This window comes from Oncorhynchus mykiss, chromosome 22, assembly GCF_013265735.2.
Source record: "Oncorhynchus mykiss isolate Arlee chromosome 22, USDA_OmykA_1.1, whole genome shotgun sequence".
Taxonomy (NCBI): Eukaryota; Metazoa; Chordata; class Actinopteri; order Salmoniformes; family Salmonidae; genus Oncorhynchus; species Oncorhynchus mykiss.
The window spans coordinates 9122874-9142356 of NC_048586.1; the positions used below are offsets into that span (position 1 = coordinate 9122874).

The 19483-nt window shown below is 41.1% G+C and overlaps 1 protein-coding gene across 5 annotated transcripts; it reads left to right on the forward strand.

Annotated features, from left to right (window-relative positions):
- The first annotated feature begins 4495 nt into the window (after positions 1-4495).
- Positions 4496-14666, forward strand: prmt2 (protein arginine methyltransferase 2). Of its 5 annotated transcripts, none has more exons than XM_036958653.1 (9): positions 4496-4590; positions 4864-4948; positions 8725-8946; positions 9178-9339; positions 9580-9744; positions 10181-10356; positions 11113-11242; positions 11890-12026; positions 12117-12697. In XM_036958653.1, the coding sequence occupies exons 2-9, from the start codon at positions 4865-4867 to the stop codon at positions 12457-12459; spliced, it is 1419 nt and encodes a 472-aa protein (XP_036814548.1). In that variant the 5' UTR covers positions 4496-4590; position 4864; the 3' UTR covers positions 12460-12697. The 5 variants fall into 5 exon arrangements, with proteins under 5 accessions (XP_036814548.1, XP_021434524.1, XP_036814549.1 ...); XM_021578849.2 differs by lacking the exon at positions 4496-4590 and adding an exon at positions 14310-14666 and having other exon boundaries at positions 4620-4948; positions 12117-12288; XM_036958654.1 differs by lacking the exon at positions 4496-4590 and adding an exon at positions 6297-6443 and having other exon boundaries at positions 4620-4948; positions 8725-9339; positions 12117-12698.
- The last annotated feature ends 4817 nt before the right edge of the window (positions 14667-19483 follow it).

A 19483-nucleotide genomic window follows, 5' to 3' on the forward strand; every position in this document is an offset into this window, starting at 1 on the left:
TAAATATATATTTTGTTACTCCTTACTCCTTATATATATATATATATATAGCACGCAGCATAACAGCTGCACCAACGCATAGGTACTCGCACCACCAGTGGACACGGGAACAACAATCGACAGCCCGATAGAAACCAAAGGGCACACTTATACAAGTACTAATCAGTGGGAATAGGGGACATGTGTGCATAATGAAAGTTCCGGAGGGATCCATGACAATATAGTGGCAAGAGAGAATTTCTCTTTGTCTTTAAAAGGCCTTTTGACAGTAAAAAGCTAAAATTGGCTAAATGTAGTCCTTTATCCATCGTTTTTGGAATTTCCGATGCTCCCTGACTGTCTAGCTTTCATTTCAGTAATTCATGCTTTTTGTTCTACAGTACTTTTTCATTGTTTGTAATGTTTCAATTGAAAAAAACATTGTGAAAATCTACAAATAAATTGTAATACAAAGTTGCATCTTTGTCCCGTTTCATTGCAGTTAGAGGCAAAGAAATGGGCTGGGGCTGTTAGTTAGGTTATTTAGATTTAAGTAAAAAAATTAGAGTAAGAAAAACCAGAACATTTTTTGTTTCTGAATTTGAAAGTTGCCTTTATTGTATCAAAATTGAACATGGAATTACGGAAAACAAATAACCACTTTTATTCAATTTTAGCATTTTTGTTTTGTTCATACCCGGAAGTACACACCTCATAGAAAATTGACAGGACTTAGTGGCGGTGTTAACACCCTAGGTTGGCAGTCCAAAGAAAGGAAAAAAAACACAGTTGCCTCCATCATTCTTAAATGAAAGAAGCTTGGAACCACCAAGACTCTTCCTAGTGCTGGCCGCCCAGCCAAACTGAGCAATGAGGGAGAAGGGCCTTGGTCAGGGAGGTGACCAAGAATCCGATGGTCCCTCAGACAGAGCTCTAGAGTTCCTCTGTTGACATGGGAGAACCTTCCAGAAGGACAACCACCTCTGCAGCACTCCACCAATCAGGCCTTTATGGTAGAGTGGCCAGACGGAAGCCACTCCTCAGTAAAAGGCACACTATAGCCGCTTGGAGTTTGCCAAAAGCCACTGTTACGTTCCCCAGTTTCTGTTGTGGTTTGTGTATTTGTATGTGTGTGTTTCAGGATGGCTTCCTGGATTCCTTTAAGCAGCTGATTGGTCGGCCCCACTGATGATTGGAGCTGACCCCTCCCTCTCGTCAGAAATAGCTGTCTTCAATTACCAACTCCTTCTGAAGTTTTTAAGCCAGTATTCTGTTCATCAGGAGATGATGTGTGTCCTGTGTTGGTTGTTGAAAGAGCTGATTGGTATGTCATATATATATATATATATATATACATATATATGAGAGAGCTTATTAGTATGTTCTGTGTGTAAATAGGACGCAGTGTTTTGATTATTTAAATAGTTTTTGCTCCCAGAGGGAAGGGGAAGGCACCTTGGGAGTACTTAGGCAAGAGGCCTGCGGGCATACATATACCCATAGTATATACTCTGTCTATGCACACTAGGGAAGACCTGGGCGGACCACCCCCTGTATTTTGGTTAGAGTGCCAGGTGGTGCTAGTTAGGTAAGTTGTGGGTGGAAAGGTAGGTAGGAGAGTGGGCTTTGACATTTACTTTCTTTGATTTGGTTCCTTTCAGCCCCTTTTCCCCAACATTACCGTGTGACGGAATAAATTCCCTGTAAACGGTAACATTCTCTGCCTTTGCCATCCTTACTCGCACCTAGTCCTCCATACCTCTTTCACTCCACGGGGAATTGAGTTGTAGCAGGGTGTTGCATTCCCTCTTCCTAGAGGCGTACGTAACAGGCACCTAAAGACTCTCAGACCATGAGAAACAATATTCTCTGGTCTGATAAAACCAAGATTGAACTCTTTGGCCTGAATGCTAAGTGTCACGTCTGGAGGAAACCTGGCACCATCCCTACTGTGAAGTATGGTGGTGGCAGCATCATGCTGTGAGGATGTTTTTCAGCGGCAGGGACTGGGAGACTAGTCAGGATCGAGGCAAAGCTGAATGGAGAAAAGTACAGAGATCCTTGATGAAAACCTGTAACAGAGCGGTCAGGGCATTTGACTGGAACGAAGGTTCACCTTCCAACTGGACAATAACCCTAAGCACACAGCCAAGACAACGCAGGAGTGGCTTTGGGACAAGTCTCTGAATGTCCTTGAGTGGCACAGCCAGAGCCCGGACTTGAACCCAATCTAACATCTCTGGAGAGACCTGAAAATAGCTGTGCAGCGATGCTCCCCATCCAACCTGACAGAGCTTGAGAGGATCTGCAGAGAAGAATGGGAGAAACTCCCCAAATACAGTTGTGCCAAGCTTGTAGCGTCATAACCAAATAGACTCGAGGCTGTAATTGCTGCCAAAGGTGCTTCAACAAAGTACTGAGTAAAGGGTCTGAATAATTATGTAAATGTGATTCAGTTTATTTTTTATAAATTTGTCAAAATGTCTAAACTGTTTTTGCTTCGTCATTATGCCGTATTGATGAGGAAAACCCGTCAGTATTTGTTGTGACCACCATCTGCCTCATGCAGCGCGACACATTTCCTTCACAGAGTTGATCAGGCTTTTTTTGATTGTGGACTGTAATGTTGTTCCACTCTTCAATGGCTGTATGAAGTTGCTGGATATTGACGGGAACTGGAACACGCTGTCGTACACGTTGATCCATAGCATCCCAAACATGCTCAATAGGTGCCACCTGGTGAGTATGCAGGCCATGGAAGAACTTGGACATTTTTAGTGTACAGATCCTTGCGACATGGGGCCGTGCATTATCATGCTGAAACCTGAGGTGATGGCACCGGATGAATGGCACGACAAAGGGCCTCAGGATCTCGCCACAGTATCTCAATGCAAATGTGTTCATTGTCCGTAGCTTATGCCTGCCCATTCCATAACCCCACCACCACCATGGGGCACTCTGTTCACAACGTTGACATCAGCAAACTATTCGCCCACACGACGGCATACATCCGTGAAAAGCACACTCCTACAGCGTGCCAGTGGCCATCAAAGGAGAGCATTTGCCCACTGAAGTCAGTTACAACCCTGGTGAGGACGACGAGCACGCATTTATATTTTTGTTCAGTATAGCTAAGTTAGCTACAGAAAGTAAGAGAAATCTGACCTTTTTGCAGCAGGTAGCTCTGGCCTGCTAGGTAGTCAGTAGCCAGCTAGTGCTAGTTAGCCACCTATTGCAAGCCATCTTTGTTCAGTTGTTATTCTGCATTTTAGCTAACATTAGTATTTGTATCTTCCTGTCACACTCACACAGTCTAATCCTTTCTTTTTGCTGCCAACCTAGGTTGTAAACATACCACCTAAACTCTTTGTATATTCCACGAGGGGGCGTGTACTTCTGGTTATGAAAAAACAAAAATCTAAACATTTAATAGATTTTAATGTTATTTGTTTTCTGTTATTTCATGTCAAATTGTGACCCAATAAATTAGAAAACAAATTAATTTCCGATTTCCAATAACAAAACGTATTGGGACCCCTATTCATTACGGAAACCTTTTACCATTTAAGAACCAAATACCCCTTTCTGTGTTTGCAAATATTGCCTCGTGAGGGCATTGCACTGAAGTTGGTGGCAGAACAAAGGGGAGTTCTTATAGAAGCAAAAAAAGAGACTATTTACATGTTATGAGTGCATTTCACACTATTTTGGATTATTTATTTTTTTTACCCCTTTTTCTCCCCAATTGGTAGTTAAGTCCCATCGCTGCAACTCCCCCACGGACTTGGGAGAGGCAAAGGTCGAGAGCCATCCTACGAAACACGACCCTGACAAGCCATACTGCTTCTTGACACACTCCTCGCTTAACCCGGAGGCCAGCCGCACCAATGTGTCGGAGGAAACACCGTCCAACTAGCGACCAAAATCAGCTTGCAGGTGCTCGGTCCGACACAAGGAGTCCCTAGGGACAAGGAAATCCAGGCCAGCCAAACCCTCCCCTAACACGGACAATTGTGTGCTGCCTCATGGGTCTTCCGGGTCACAACTGGCTGTAACTCAGTCTGGGATCGAACCGGAGTCTGTAGTGACGACTCAAGCACTGCAATGCAGTACTTTAGGCCGCTGTGACACTTTTGGATTCTAATTTAATTTAAGGCTGGTATTCATTTCCTTTTTTATATAATATTTATTTTTTACTTCATATAATGTTTGTCATCATCGCAAATCAACTTTATTTATTTTACTTAAAAACACTTGAACTTATAACCAGTAAAATGGCTATTTGGCTAGCTTTTGCTACAGCCTATTTATCAATTAACTTTAGCATTCTAGCTAACAACTGCTGCATCCAAAATAGTTATTTTGCAAAGATCACAACCAGACATAATATTAGCGACTGTTCAAGCAAGAATCAAAACATCATTGTAAGCGTATGAGAACCCACCCCACCCCAAAAATGTTTCCTTCAGAAGTAATAAAAACGTAAATCTGGGCTATGTCGAATTTGAGCAGGTGTCGATGGCTGTTACTGACAAGAGTCGCACGCATCTGTACGTGACGTCAGTGTGCGAAGGAAGAGATTCCACGGAAGTTTCAATTGGACAAATTCAGGTAGGTCCCTCCCATGTTTCCAACGGACACATACGTAGACATGAAATCCTGGAACCGGAAATAAACACAGCTGGCTGTAGGCTACACTAAGTTAACATAAAAATATGAAATATCGTGCTACTTTTTATTACCTTTAGATCGCAATACCAGTATATCTCTGCCCGAGACTAGCAAATTAAATTAATGACTGACTATAGCTAAGTTATTAGAAGTTTGTGGACACAACCTCCAGCCTGAAGTTTTGATGTTTAAGAAAGTTGATGATTCGATCAGGATGCATCAGGAGGATGAAGATTACACCAATCCACCAGAGGAGTTTATAGGACTGTCTGATTTCACGAGCTGCGGCAGCGACCAGGTGGGTGACTGTCTGGAGATAAACTTTATTATCGATTTTATAAAGTAGTGTAGTAGAATAGTTAACTTTAAGACACATCCCGTAGAAAATAAAAAAGTAAGAAACACAAAAAATTATCTTGCTCTTGTGTAAAGTCATTCCGTGAGAACTAGATGTATCATAGAAATCAAGTAGGCATGTGACAATGTATACTGAAGAAAAATATAAACGCAACATGTAAAGTGTTGGTCCCATGTTTCATGAGCTGATATAAAAGATCCCAGAAATGTTCAGTTTGCACAAAAAGCGTATTACTCTCAAATGTTATGCACAAATATGTTAACATCCCTGTTAGTGAGCATTTGTCTTTTGCCAAAATAATCCATCCACCTGACAGGTGTGGTTTATCAAGAATCTGATTAAACAGCATGATTATTCCACAGTTGTACGTTTTGCTGAGGGTAGTAAAAGGCCACGCTAAAATGTGCAGTTTTGTCACACAACACAATACCACAGATTTCTCAAGTTTTGAGGGGGTGTGCAATTAGCATGCTGACTGCAGGAATGTCCACCAAAGCTGTTACCAGAGAATCAAATGTTCATTTCTCTACCATAAGCTGCCTCCAACGTTGTTTTAGAGAATTTGGCAGTACGTCCAACCGGCCTCACAACTGCAGACTACGTGTAACCACGCCAGCCACAGACCTCTACACCTGACTCGTCTGAGACCAGCCACCCTGACAGCTGATGAAGCTGAGGAGTATTTCTGTCTGTAATATGGCCCTTTTATTGCTGACTAACTCATTCTGATTGGCTACCCAGTGTGTGGGCCTATGCCCTCCCATGGCTGTGGCCCTGCACAATCATTTGAAATAGATTAGGGCCTAATGAATTTATTTAAATCGACTAATTTCCTTTTATGAACTGTAACTCAGTAAAATCTTTGAAATTGTTGCCTTTATATTTTTGTTCAGTATAAATGGGATGCATTTGCTCCATTGTTTTTACATTTTGTAGATGGTCCACTCTTTAATGGTGTGGCTTTAAATGACCATACTAAATACACTTGAATGCCTGAGAAGTCCCCTCAGACATTGTATGTACGTCTATACTGTATGTTTATCTATATGTGTATACAGTGTTAAGTTCTCATTTTTCAGAGTAAATAACTCATGGATACTAGAGAATCTTAACCAAGTTTAGTTCTTCCCAAAGGGTCGATACAGCCTTAATTCAGACAAAGACATGTTTCCACCACTACAAGTGTATATACTCCACTTTAGGCACTCCTCCTTCTCTCCAATCCTTACATCTTATGGTTCGACAGGAAGTTGGTAATCGGATAATAAACCATAATTTCTCCCTTCAGGGGATCTGACCTCAACCCCTCCTTCGCCTAATCCACAGATGTCTATCCGCTTCCCTTATAGCAGTCCTGTGACCTCCTCCCATCCACCCAACACAGTCCAAAGCCATCTTTCTTTCCACAGAGAACCATTAACCTCTGACAAAAAAAGTATCTTCCACTCCTTTATATACTATGCTTATAACAATGTTCAAAGTTTACCCCAAATCCAACAACAGTATGTACAGTGGCAAGAAAAAGTTTGTGAACCCTTTGGAATTACCTGGATTTCTGCATAAATTAGTCATAAAATTTGATCTGATCTTCATCTAGGTCACAACAATAGACAAACAGTCTACTTGAACTAATAACACACAAACAATTGTACATTTTCATGTATTTATTGAACGCATGTAAACATTCACAGTGCAGGGTGAACCCTTGGATTTAATAACTGGTTCACCCTCCTTTGGCAGCAATCACCTCGACCAAACGTTTTCTGTAGTTGCGGATCAGACCTGCACAACGGTCAGGAGGAATTTTTGACCATTCCTCTATACAAAACTGTTTCAGTTCAACAATATTCTTGGGATGACTGGTGTGAACAGGTCTCTTGAGGTCATGCCACAGCATCTCAATCGGGTTGAGGTCAGGACTCTGACTAGGCTACCCCAGGATGGTGTATTTTCTTCTGTTGAAGCCATTATTTTGTTGATTTACTTCTGTGTTTTGGGTCGTTGTCCTGTTGCATCACCCAACTTTTGTTGAGCTTCAATTGGCGGACAGATAGCCTAACATTCTCCTGCAAAATGTCTTGATAAACATAGGAATTCATTTATCTGTCGATGATAGCATGCTGTCCAGGCCCTGAGGTAGCAAAGCAACCCCAAACCATGATGCTCCCTCCACCTTAGTTTACAGTTGGGATGAGGTTATCATGTTGGTGTGCTGTGCCTTTTTTCTACACACAGTGTTGTGTGTTCCTTCCAAACAACTCAACTTTAGTTTAATCTGTCCACAGGATATTTTGCCAGTAGCGCTGTTGAATATCCAGGTGCTCTTTTGTTAACTTCAAACGTGCAGCAATGTTTTTTTTGGCACAGCAGTGGCTTCTTCCGTAGTGTCCTGCAATGAACACCATTCTTGTTTAGTGTTTTATGTATCTTAGACTCGTCAACAGAGATGTTTGCATGTTCCAGAGATTTCTGTTAGTCTTTAGCTGACACTCCTGGATTCTTCTTAACCTCATTGAGCATTCTGTGCTCTTGCAGTCATCTTTTCAGGACGGCCACTCCTAGGGAGAGTAGCAACAGTGCTGAACCATTTATAGACAATTTGTCTTACCGTGGACTGATGAATATCAAGGCTTTTAGAGATACTTTTGTAACTCTTTCCAGCTTTATGCAAGCCAACAATTCTTAAACTTAGGTCTTCTGAGATGTATTTTGTTTGAGGCATGGTTCACAACAGGAAATGCTTCTTGTGAATAGCAAACTCAAATTTTTGTGAGTGTTTTTATAGGGCAGGGCAGCTCTAACCAACATCTCCAATCTCGTCTCATTGATTGGACTCCAGGTTAGTTGACTCCTGACTCCAATTAGCTTTTGGAGAAGTCATTAGCCTAGGGGTTCACATACTTTTTCCAACCTACACTGTGAATGTTTAAATGATGTATTCAATATAGACAAAAATACAATCATTTGTGCGTTATTAGTTTAAGAAGACTGTGTTTGTCTGTTGTGATTTAGTTGAAAATCATATCAAATTTTATGACCAATATATGCAGAAATCCAGGTAATTCCAAAGGGTTCACATACTTTTTCTTACGACTGTATGCACACACACTATCATTCAAAAGTTTGGGGTCACTTAGATACAGTGTAATACAGTGTAAACAAATACAGTGTAGACATTGTTAATGTTGTAAATTACTATTGTAGCTGGAAACTGCAGATTTCTAATGGAATATCTACATAGGTGTACAGAGGCCCATTAACAGCAACCACTCCTGTGTTCCAATGGCACATTGTGTTATCTAATCCAAGTTTATCATAGAAAACCCTTTTGCAATTATGTTAGCACAGCTGAAAACTGTTGTTCTGATTAAAGAAGCAATACAAGTGGCCTTCTTTAGACTAGTTGAGTATCTAGAGCATCAGAATTTGTAGGTTAGATTACAGGCTCAAAATGGCCAGAAACAAAGACTTCCTTCTGAAACTCGTCAGTCTATTCTTGTTCTGAGAAATGAAGGCTATTCCATGAGAGAAATTGCCAAGAAACTGAAGATCTCGTGCAATGCTGTGTACTACTCCCTTCACAGAACAGCACAAACTGGCTCTAACCAGAATAGAAAGAGGAGTGGGAGGCTGTCTCCGACCCCAGCTGTTTGTCTATGTGTGTATGTCTATCTCTGACCCCATCTGACCTTAACCCTAACACCCTCTGACCACAGCTGAGTTTCAGAGCTGGAGACAGGTTACTGGTCCACACCAAGACGTCAGCTGACTGGTGGTGGGCGGAGTTAGGAGGCCTCTGTGGCTACGTTCCATCTAGTTACCTGAAACAAGATGTGGAGGACAGTTACCTAAAACAAGGTGTGGAGGAGGACACCTCAGAGGAAACCTCAGAGGACCCCTGGCAGGATGAAGAGTACTTTGGCAGCTATGGAACACTGGTTTGGCTTCTTGTCTCTCTCTCTTCCTAATTAACAATACATTCATTTCTACACATGCATCCAAAATGGCATTCTTTTAAATATATATCTTACTACTTTTGACCAGGGCCCAGATGTGTCCCAAATGGCACCCTATTCCCTATAGTGCACTATATAGGGAAACGGGTGCCATTTGGGAGGTGACCTATGCAACATGTGTTAATATTGTTGTCTGCGTTTCTGCTGACCCAGAGGCTTCAACTGGAGATGCTGAGTGACCGAGCGAGGACGGAGACGTACCGCCAGGTGATTCTGACCAACAGCGCCCCCCTTAGGGGCAAGGTGGTTATGGACCTGGGCTGTGGCACCGGAGTCATCAGCCTCTTCTGTGCCCGCCTGGCCCAGCCCAAAGCTGTAAGGATATCAAGATAATATATAATTATAATCAGTAACAATTCATATCGCAGATAAAAGTCTAAGATATTTTATTAAATAAATGTTTAGTGCCAAATAGCAGTCAACTTTTATTTTGAGCCTTTATATTACAATGCCTATATCTCCATCTAGTGAACAATTTACATTCAAACACCATGCATTTGTGCTGTAGGTGTATGAAACTCCTGTAAGTGTGTTAAGTCCTGTGTTGTTCTGTAGGTGTATGCAGTGGAGGCCAGCTCCATAGCAGAACACACTGAGACCCTGGTGAGGCAGAACGGCTGTGAGGAGGTTGTGACAGTCTTCCAGGGTCGGGCTGAGGAGCTGGAGCTACCAGGCACAGTAGACATCCTGATCTCAGAGTGGATGGGCAACTGTCTGCTGGTAGGGAACTGTATGCTGCTAGGACTTTTTATTTTTATTTGACTAGGCAAGTCAGTTAAGAACAAATTCTTATTTTCAATGATGGCCTAGGAACAGTGGGTTAACTGCCTGTTCAGGGGCAGAACGACAGACTTGTACCTTGTCAGCTCAGGGATTTGAACTTGCAACCTTCCGGTTACTAGCCCAACGCTAGTTTTAACCTCTGAATCCACTAACACCATTGTTTCATAAAGACTTCTGTGATTGAGAACCTTCTTGCTTCTCATCTCCTGATCTCCACCATAGCAAAGCATTTTGCAATGGAAAATGAAAACAAGCATTTCTTTTTGGATAAATTCAGGTAGTCCCTCCCTGTTTTGGCCCATTTGCTTCCTAGTGAATACGACCCTGTTCTGCCTCAGGTGTTTAAATAAGAACTGTCTCTCTTCTCCTCTAGTTTGAGTTCATGGTAGAGTCAGTGTTGCAGGCGCGGGACCGCTGGCTGAGAGAGGGGGGGATGATGTGGCCCTCTGGGGCCTCTCTCTGCCTGGTCCCCTGTCAGGCCCTGGACTACTACACAGAGAGGATGGGCTTCTGGGAGCAGCCCTACGGACTGGACTTCACTGCCCTCCAGTAAGATCCAAAGCTGGGGATCAGCCCCAGTGGTCGCACCATAGAAATAGAATCACTAGAACAGACCTGGAGCCTCTGACCATGGTGATTTTATTTCATTATTATTGTATTATGATGATTCTATTTCTATGGGTCTGACTGACCATGTCCATTTGAGTTCTCTAAATGTAATCCCTGATGTGATCAGTTAATTGAGCTGTAGTTGTTATATAAGTATTCTTAGTTTGTTTTTCATGATGCTTTTGCCTGTTTTGTCATTTATTTTAAATGACATGAGTTGTCCTGAGGTGTTTGTCAAGTGTAAACCAGGAGTGTATGTAACTGTTTGTTTATTTCCAATGTGGAGGGTTTCAGTAGTGAGACTGAAAGTCTATGAGTCTGTCAGGTGTGATGTCACAGTGATGCAACTACAGTAGGGACAACACTATGGACAGTAAGTTTTAACTACATACTTTTGGGGTCAGTTTCCCAGATATAGATGAAGCCTATACAAATCCTGAATTAAGAAGCACTTGCTTTTTAGTCCAGGACTAGGCTTAATCTGTTTCTGGCAAGCTGTCTCTCGGTGGCGAGGGTGTAGTTTGGTGTGAAGTGGTAAGCGTAACATCTATGGTAAAGTCAAACAACAAACTTACAATTGCTGTGTCAGCTATGCTCCAGTCTTTACAGTGCAAATTAAACAACCAAACCAATCGGGTAAGTCTGTCATTGAACAATATTGAGTGGCTAGTTAATGTGACTGCCGCCACCCTCCAGATCCCTGGCCCAGTCAGAGTTCTTCTCCAGGCCCAGGTTCAGCCACCTCCTCCAGCCTGAAGACTGCCTGGCCACCCCCTGTGATGTCATCACTCTGGACATGCTCACGCTGCATGTTACAGATCTAGAGGTACAGTACGTCTGGTTCTCACAGATCTGGTAATGGATTATATACAGAGTGTAAATGTAAGGGATAATCAACAAGGGGCTAAGCATTCTCTGGAAAATAATGAACGAAGTGGAAGGTGTGTTCCACGACTCACTAGCAGAGTGGAACTGAACTTCCACTATTTTCCAGAGAACGTATGGAGCCACGAGTTGATTATCCTTTTTATACCATGGCTATAATTTAATACATTTGCCACTAGAAATGTGTTAAGTTGACAGGATAATGTGTTCAACATCCACTGAACTAGCTAGCAAGTTTACTAGATGGCTACAGTAGTTGCCGTTGTAACCAAACAAACAGACTTGCTAGTTTAGCTAACCAAACCATCAGACCTAGCTTGCTGTTATGAAAATAGAATTCAACAATACCAATACTGTTTTCAATTAGACTTTTTCTGTCAAAAGCAGCTCAAACAAAACATGTAAAAATGAACTATAGCCATTGAATTCTACCGTGCAAATATACTGTGTGCTATAGGAAAATAACGCACTCTAGAATGCCCTTCAAGCCAATCAGAAAGGAGTATTCAACAATGCCATGGTGTAAAACAATATAATAACATGTAATTCACACACACAAACATGTAAGTCAACGAGTTCCCTGTCTAGAAGCTGAGGGGCCAGTTTACCTTCATCGTGGAAAAGGCCGGGACGTTCCACGGGTTCACTTCCTGGTTCAGAGTTCAGTTCCAGAGCCTGGAGAGAGACAAAACCACATTGGAGTTAGACACTGGGCCCTACTCTGAGTAAGTAGGGGAGGTAGACATTGGGCCCTAGCAGCTTTCACAATCAGTACAGCCAATGCAATATCAGCTCCTCCCTCTACCCTCCATCAGGCCAACCCACTGGAAGCAGACTCTGTTCATGCTGGACGGGCCGATCTCGCTGCTCGGTGGAGAGACGGTGTCTGGAATCATCCTTCTACACCGGAACCCCGTCTGGAGACGTCACATGACTGTTACCATCCAATGGAGAATCAGCAGCACAGAGGAAACAGGAAACTGCATGGCAAGTATCCTCTATCTTTTAGGGGTGAATTGTAATTACCACTACCTCAAATGTTCACTTATACCCATTTCAGACAGAAGATGTGGTATGTTACCTGTAAAGAATGACCCCCTTTCAAACAGCCCCTTATTTACCACTTATTTGCAGGTTTACCCCTTTTATACATATTAGTGAGTAACTGGAAAATTGGGTGGAGTGGGGGGTGTTGTTAAACCATGGGGCCTGTTTGTTTACCTCAACTTTTCACTTAGTTTCCCATTGACAGTAATGCATGACTAAGTGAAAATTCAACTTATCGTACCAGTCAAAAGTTTGGAAACATCTACTCATTCAAGGGTTTTTAATTTTTTTTTTTTACTATTTTCTAAATTTTATAATAATAGTGAGACATCAAAACTATGAAATAACACATATGGAATCATGTAGTAACCAAAAAAGTGTTGAACAAATCAAAATACATTTGAGATTCTTCAAAGTAGCCACCCTTTTCCTTGATAACAGCTTCGCACACTCTTGCCATTCTCAACCAGCTTTACCTGGAATGCTTTTCCAACCTTCTTAAAGGTGTTCCCAAATTTGATGAGCACTTGTTGGCTGCTTTTCCGTTGCTCTGCGGTCCAACGCATCCCAAACCATCTCAATTGGGTTGAGGTCAGTGGTTGTGGAGGCCAGGTCATCTGATGCAGCACTCATCACTCTCCTTCTTGGTCAAATAGCCCTTACACAGCCTTGAGGTGTGTTGGGTCATTGTCCTGTTGAAAAAACAAATTATAGTCCCACTAATCCCTCAGATGAGATGGCGTTTTGCTGTGGTAGCCATGCGGGTTAAGTGTGCCTTGAATTCTAAATAAAACACTGATAGTGTCACCCCCACACCATCACACCTCCTCCGCCATGCTTCACAGTGGGAACCACACATGCGGAGGTCATCCGTTCATCATCCGTTCCGTCCACTCTGCGTCTCAAAGACACTGTGGTTGGAACCAACAATCTCAAATATACACTCATCAGATCAAAGGACAGATTTCCACCAGTCTAATGTCAATTGCTCGTGTTTCTTGGCCCAAGCAAGTCTCTTCTTATTATTGGTGTCCTTTAGTAGTGGTTTCTTTGCAGAAATTCGACCATGAAGGCCTGATTCACACAGTCTCTGAATAGTTGATGTTGAGATGTGTCTGTTACTTGAATTCTGTGAAGCATTTCTTTGGGCTGCAATATGAGGTGCAGTTAACTCTAACAAACGTATCCTCTGCAGCAGAGGTAACTCTGGGTCTTCCTTTACTGTAGCAGTCCTCATGAGAGCCTGTTTCATCATAGTGCTTGATGGTTTTTGTGACTGCACTTGAAGAAACTCAAAGTCCTTTACAGTTTCCAGATTGACTGACCTTCATGTCTTAAAGTAATGATGGACTGTCGTTTCTCTTTGCTTATTTGACCTATTCTTGCCATAATATGGACTTGGGTATTTTACCAAATAGGGCTATCTTCTTTATACCCCCCCTACCATGTCAAAACCCAACTGATTGCCTCAAATGCATTAAGGAAATAAATTCTACAAATGACCTTTTAACAAGGCACACCTGTTAATTGAAATGCATCCCATGTGACTACCTCATGAAGCTGGTTGAGAGATTGCCAAAAGTGTGCAAAGCTGTCAAAGGCAAAGGGTGACTACTTTGAAGAAACTCAAATATAAAATATATTTTGATTTGTTTAACACTTTTTTTGGTTACAACATGATTTCCGTATGTGTTATTTCATAGTGTTGATGTCTTCACTATTATTCTACAATATAGAAAACAGTACAAAATAAAGAAAAACCCATGAATGTCCAAACTTTTGACTGGTACTGTAAGTGGAAGTAAAGATTCCCCCTGAAGTGTGTACAGTAACTTTACTAAGTATCCTTTCTCAGTCTTCTGACATGAATATAATGACGGATTCTACTGTGTTTTTGTAGATCTAGATATCTAAGAAGTTATAGACTTGTCACCTCACCTGTTGCTCTGTTCTCCCTGTAGGTCCAGACAAAGAGTTTCCCTATGTGGAGATGATGACATCATAGGCTGTCATTGAAGGATATATTAGCCTAGTCCCAGATCTGTTTGTGGCTTTGCCTACTCCATTGTCATTGTCAAGCCAAACATGACAATTCCATAAGGAGTGTTGTGGAAATTACCACCAGGGACTCCAAGTCAAACTTAAATTATCATACTTTATTATCAGCAAGCTGGAAAGGTTCCAACAAACATAATGCACCAAGTAGTACACGTCTGTCAGGAGCTCTGTCAGAGAAGTCCTGTTAGTTCTCTTATATACTGCTTTTGGGGACAAGTTATATTTGCATGATTTACATTATTAAATATTTGAATTCATCATTGACGTTTGGTTCATGCATGTGACCGACCAATACCTCATGAGGCTTCTTCTCTCCAAGCTGAGACCTTGAAACTGATATATCCTTTTCGGTTCTCAAAACAATGTTCTGGGCATACTGACAAATTGCTTATACAGTCACTTGTATGAACCCAGTCAAATAGGTTATTAGAAAAGCACAAACAAACATTTCCTTCACATTCTCTCCTCTTATATAAAAGTTAGCCTTACATTTTAAGGTAAGCATTAGATTATAGCTTCTATCAAAAGGTTCTATACTTCTATTAAATTAAGTGAAATCAACACATAAAACCAGATAATTCATCCTTTCAAACCCTTCATTCTGGGATGTACAATCTAAACAGTTACACACATACTTCATTACACAATTGAATTTATCGATTCTGTCAATGACATTTCAGCTGGAGCTGAAGACGAATCTCTCACCTGAGCTACCACCATCCTTTACCGACCATTGCATCTTGTCCATTTTTGGACCAGTACAACAGCAGCATGAGAGAAGTTTGGATGGGATCTCTCTCCATGCTCACTCCACGTGGACCCATGTTGCACTCCTGAGAGAAAAGGCATGAGATAAAAGGCAGTTGATAGCTTCGATTGGATGCTGTGCACAGGTTGCTGGCTCGGACTCAAGTTTCAGGTAGAAGTGATGAAGGACCATATTGAACGCCATTGTCACCATCACTTCAGCCGGTTAGAAGGAGTGAGGCTCACAATGTTCTCAGACAAATTATCCCTTCTATGCATCTACTGTAGATACCATCGGTTGTCACCTTCGCAATTACCTCGAGAGAGGACAGACAAATCTCTGTTTAGTTTAGGGCATTTCTGATTAAGGAAATCCAGACAAACTATTCACTGTATGACAAATTATTACTTCTACCAAAATTCTTAATACAAAAAGAATAACAACACACAGTTGAAACCATTTTTGCAAATTGGCTTATACTCCCCTATCATCTTGGCGATCTCACCGCAGAGTTACAGGGTCAGGGAGTTAGAGTGCTAATCCCTAGGGAGAAATCCCGACCATCCATCAGACCCAACCTAGTGAGATTTGTATTGAAGCAAGATAAAAACAAAACAACAACAATCTTCTTCATATAAAACACCTTATCCTTTACTCAACCGAGCTCTCTGTCTATAAGATTGCCTGGTTCAGGTGGCATAGTATTAGCACTATCTGGTAACAATCCACAAATCCAACGATCTGATACATTCTGTAGTACAGAGACATTACTAGCTATTTGTAAGAAAGTGTTTGACCCGGGGAATTTTTTTAAAATCCATTTCCAAAAATCCCAAAAATATATTTTTCACTTTTACAGGCAGGCATGTGAACAAAATCAATTTGCATATTTACCAAAGGGCCTCAGGGGACTGGTAATTCCCCCTTTGGACACATGACTCACATCGGGATTCACGCATCCCAAAAACACAACAGTACAGGTTAAATAAAAAATCAACAAATTGGAATAACATCATAAATTAGAATTACAACTCTTGATGACTCCAAAAGGAAATAGTTGGATCCCATAAGGTAATAGTAAAATAGACGAGAGACAGGTTTCCCTCATTCAGGGGCAGCGCTCTCTCTTTCTTTCTTGTGGTCCAAATCACAATATGACTATTGATAAATTATAAACTTCCTAATTATCAGTGTTTACATATTACATTTAAATCTCACCCAATATCTCTAGCCTTTCTAGTGAGGGTGATCAGGGCTCACCAGAAAGTCAGAACAGAGGTCTGAGGTCATTCAAACCCATTAAGTGAGTGTTGCTTTCCCTTTTCTTTTCCTGTACCTCAGACTCATCATTCAAAGACATTCCAAACATTTTGTGTACCAGGTTTACATTGGGTTATCAAGAGAATTTACGTGTGCAACCAAAACTCGGACAATCGATACTTCAGAAAATGTCATTTCTGTGCCCTTTAAGGTGCATTCTTAAACCCACTAAAATCTAAATAAAAAGACACGTACACAATAAATCAAACACGGTATTAACACCACTAATAAATATTAATAACAGGTGGGTTATGTGTGGGTGCTGGCGTGTGTGGTAAAACATAGGGTAAAAACAAACAAAATGACCAGGCCTTACTTAATTTGGGAGCTCCCATAACAACCGGATCGGGGTACCTTTATACTGTATAGTCTCAATAACTTCTATCCAAAGGCACCTGCCCCAGGATACAGAATCATTAGTAAATATGTAAAAAAAACTTGGTAGCAAATATTCCATCAGTCCTGGAAGAAGGAAATAAACATGTATGTAGTTTTAACTATAATACATTTTTGGACTGATTCAAATGTAGCAATCTTAATCGATCTTACTGCATCTTGGGCAGGAAGCCTTGATGAAACCATGAGTTTCCAGAATCATACTTGAGACATAGTGTCCCGTTAAGCGGAATAGGCACCTTCTAAAGTAAACCATCCCAGAGCCCCTTTCTTGTAATCTTGACCAGCGGCAGGGACTGGGAGACTAGTCAGGATCGAGGGAAAGATGAACAGAGCAAAGTACAGAGAGATACTTGATGAAAACCTGCTCCAGAGTGCTCAGGACCTCAGATTGGGGTGAAGGTTCACCTTCCAACAGGACTACGACCCTAAGCACACAGTCAAGACAACGCAGGAGTGGCTTCGGGACAAGTCTCTGACTGTCCTTGAGTGGCCCAGCCAGAGCCGGACTTGAACCCGATCTAACATCTCTGGAGAGACCAGAAAATAGCTGAGCAGCGACACTCTCCATCCAACCTGACAGAGCTTGAGAGGATCTGCACAGAAGAATGGGAGAAACTCCCCAAATACAGGTTTGCCAAGCTTGTAGTGTCATCCCCAAGAAGACTCGAGGCTGTAATCACTGCCAAATGTGCTTCAAGTACTGAGTAAAGGGTCTGAATACTTATGTAAATGTAATATTTCAGTTTTTTATTTTTAATACATTAGAATTTAAAAACATTTTTTTAACTGTTTTTGCTTTGTCATTATGGGTGTAGATTGATGAGAGGAAGAAAAACAACGATTGAATCCATTTCAGAATAAGGCTGTAACGTAACAAAATGTGGAAATAGTGAAGGGGTCGAAATACTTTCCGAATGCACAGTAGATAACATGCATTGTTTCCGCTGCCCCTGTTTCGAGACAGGTGCATTGATAATGGTCCATTCTAAATCAAAACAAATTTCACACATATATTATTTAGTATATGTAAAGACAAGATTAAATCAAGAATAGTGTGATGGATGACAATATTAGCCTATCACTTGTGAATGATATATTATCACTTGTGAATGATGCCCAGTTTAACTTCTTATGGCTGAGATCCCGTTACCGGGAGCGATGTAACTACAACCAGTAGTACAGGGCGCCATATTCAAAAGAACAGAAATCTCATAATTAAAATTTCTCAAACATCTTATATCGTTTTCAAGGTAGTCTTGTTGTTAATCCCACCACAGTGTCCGATTTCAAATAGGATTTACGGGGAAAGCACCACAAACGATTATGTTAGGTCACCAACAACTCACTAAAATACACAGCCATTTTTACCAGCCAAAGAGAGAGAGAGAAAAAGCACATAGAGATAAAATGAATCACTAACCTTTTGATAATCTTCATCAGATGACACTCATAGAAATTCATGTTACACAATACATGCATGTTTTGTTTGATAAAGTTCATATTCATATCAGAAAATCTGAGTTTACATTGTCGTATTAGATTGACTAGTTCCAAAAACATCCAGTGATTTTGCATAGCCACATCATAAAACAAAAATACTCATCATAAATGGAGAAGATAAATGGAGAAGATCATACAAGTTATAGACATGGAATTATAGATATACCTCTCCTTAATGCAACCGCTGTGTCAGATTTAAAAAAAACTTTACGGAAAAAGAAACACGTGCAATAATCTGAGACGGCGCTCAAAAGTAAAAACACCACAGCCCCAAAGATGGCGTCAACATAAACAAGAAATTACATGATAAATATTCCCTTACCTTTGATGATCTACATCAGAAAGCACTCCAGGAATCCCAGGTCCACAATAAATGTTTGTTTTGTTCGAAAATGTCCGTTATTTATGTCCAAATACCTTCTTTTGTTAGCGCGTTTAGTATACATATCCAAACGCTAATTCTGGTCAGCGTTATATCGGATAAAAACTTCAAAAAGTGATATTACCGGTCGAAGAAACATGTCAAACTAAGTACAGAATCAATCATTAGGATGTTTTTAACATATAGCTTCAATAAAGTTCCAACCGGAGTACTCCTTCTTGTCTTCGTGAGCAATGGAACGCAAGTGACTACCACAAGGAATAAACATGATCAGAAAATGGCTGACTGCCAGACACCTGACTGATTCTGCTATCATTCACTCCCACAACATCATAGAAGTCTCATTATAATTTCTATTGATGGTTGACATCTAGTGGAACCCCTAGGCAGTGCAACAGCATTCATATCTCAAGGGGATTTCGTTGGGGACTCTGGTGAACACATACAAAGCTCAGATTCCTGACTTCCTGTTTTGATTTCAACTCAGGATTTTGCCTGCCAATATGAGTTCTGTTATACTCACAGACATCATTCAAACAGTTTTAGAAACTTTAGAGTGTTTTCTATCCAATACTAATAATAAAATGCATATATTAGAAACTGAGACTGAGGAGCAGGCCGTTTACTTTAGGCACCTTATTCATCCAAGCTACTCAATACTGCCCCCAGCCATAACAAGTTAAGGAAAGAAACAGTATGTTTTTTTTGCAACTATTTCAAATCATAGT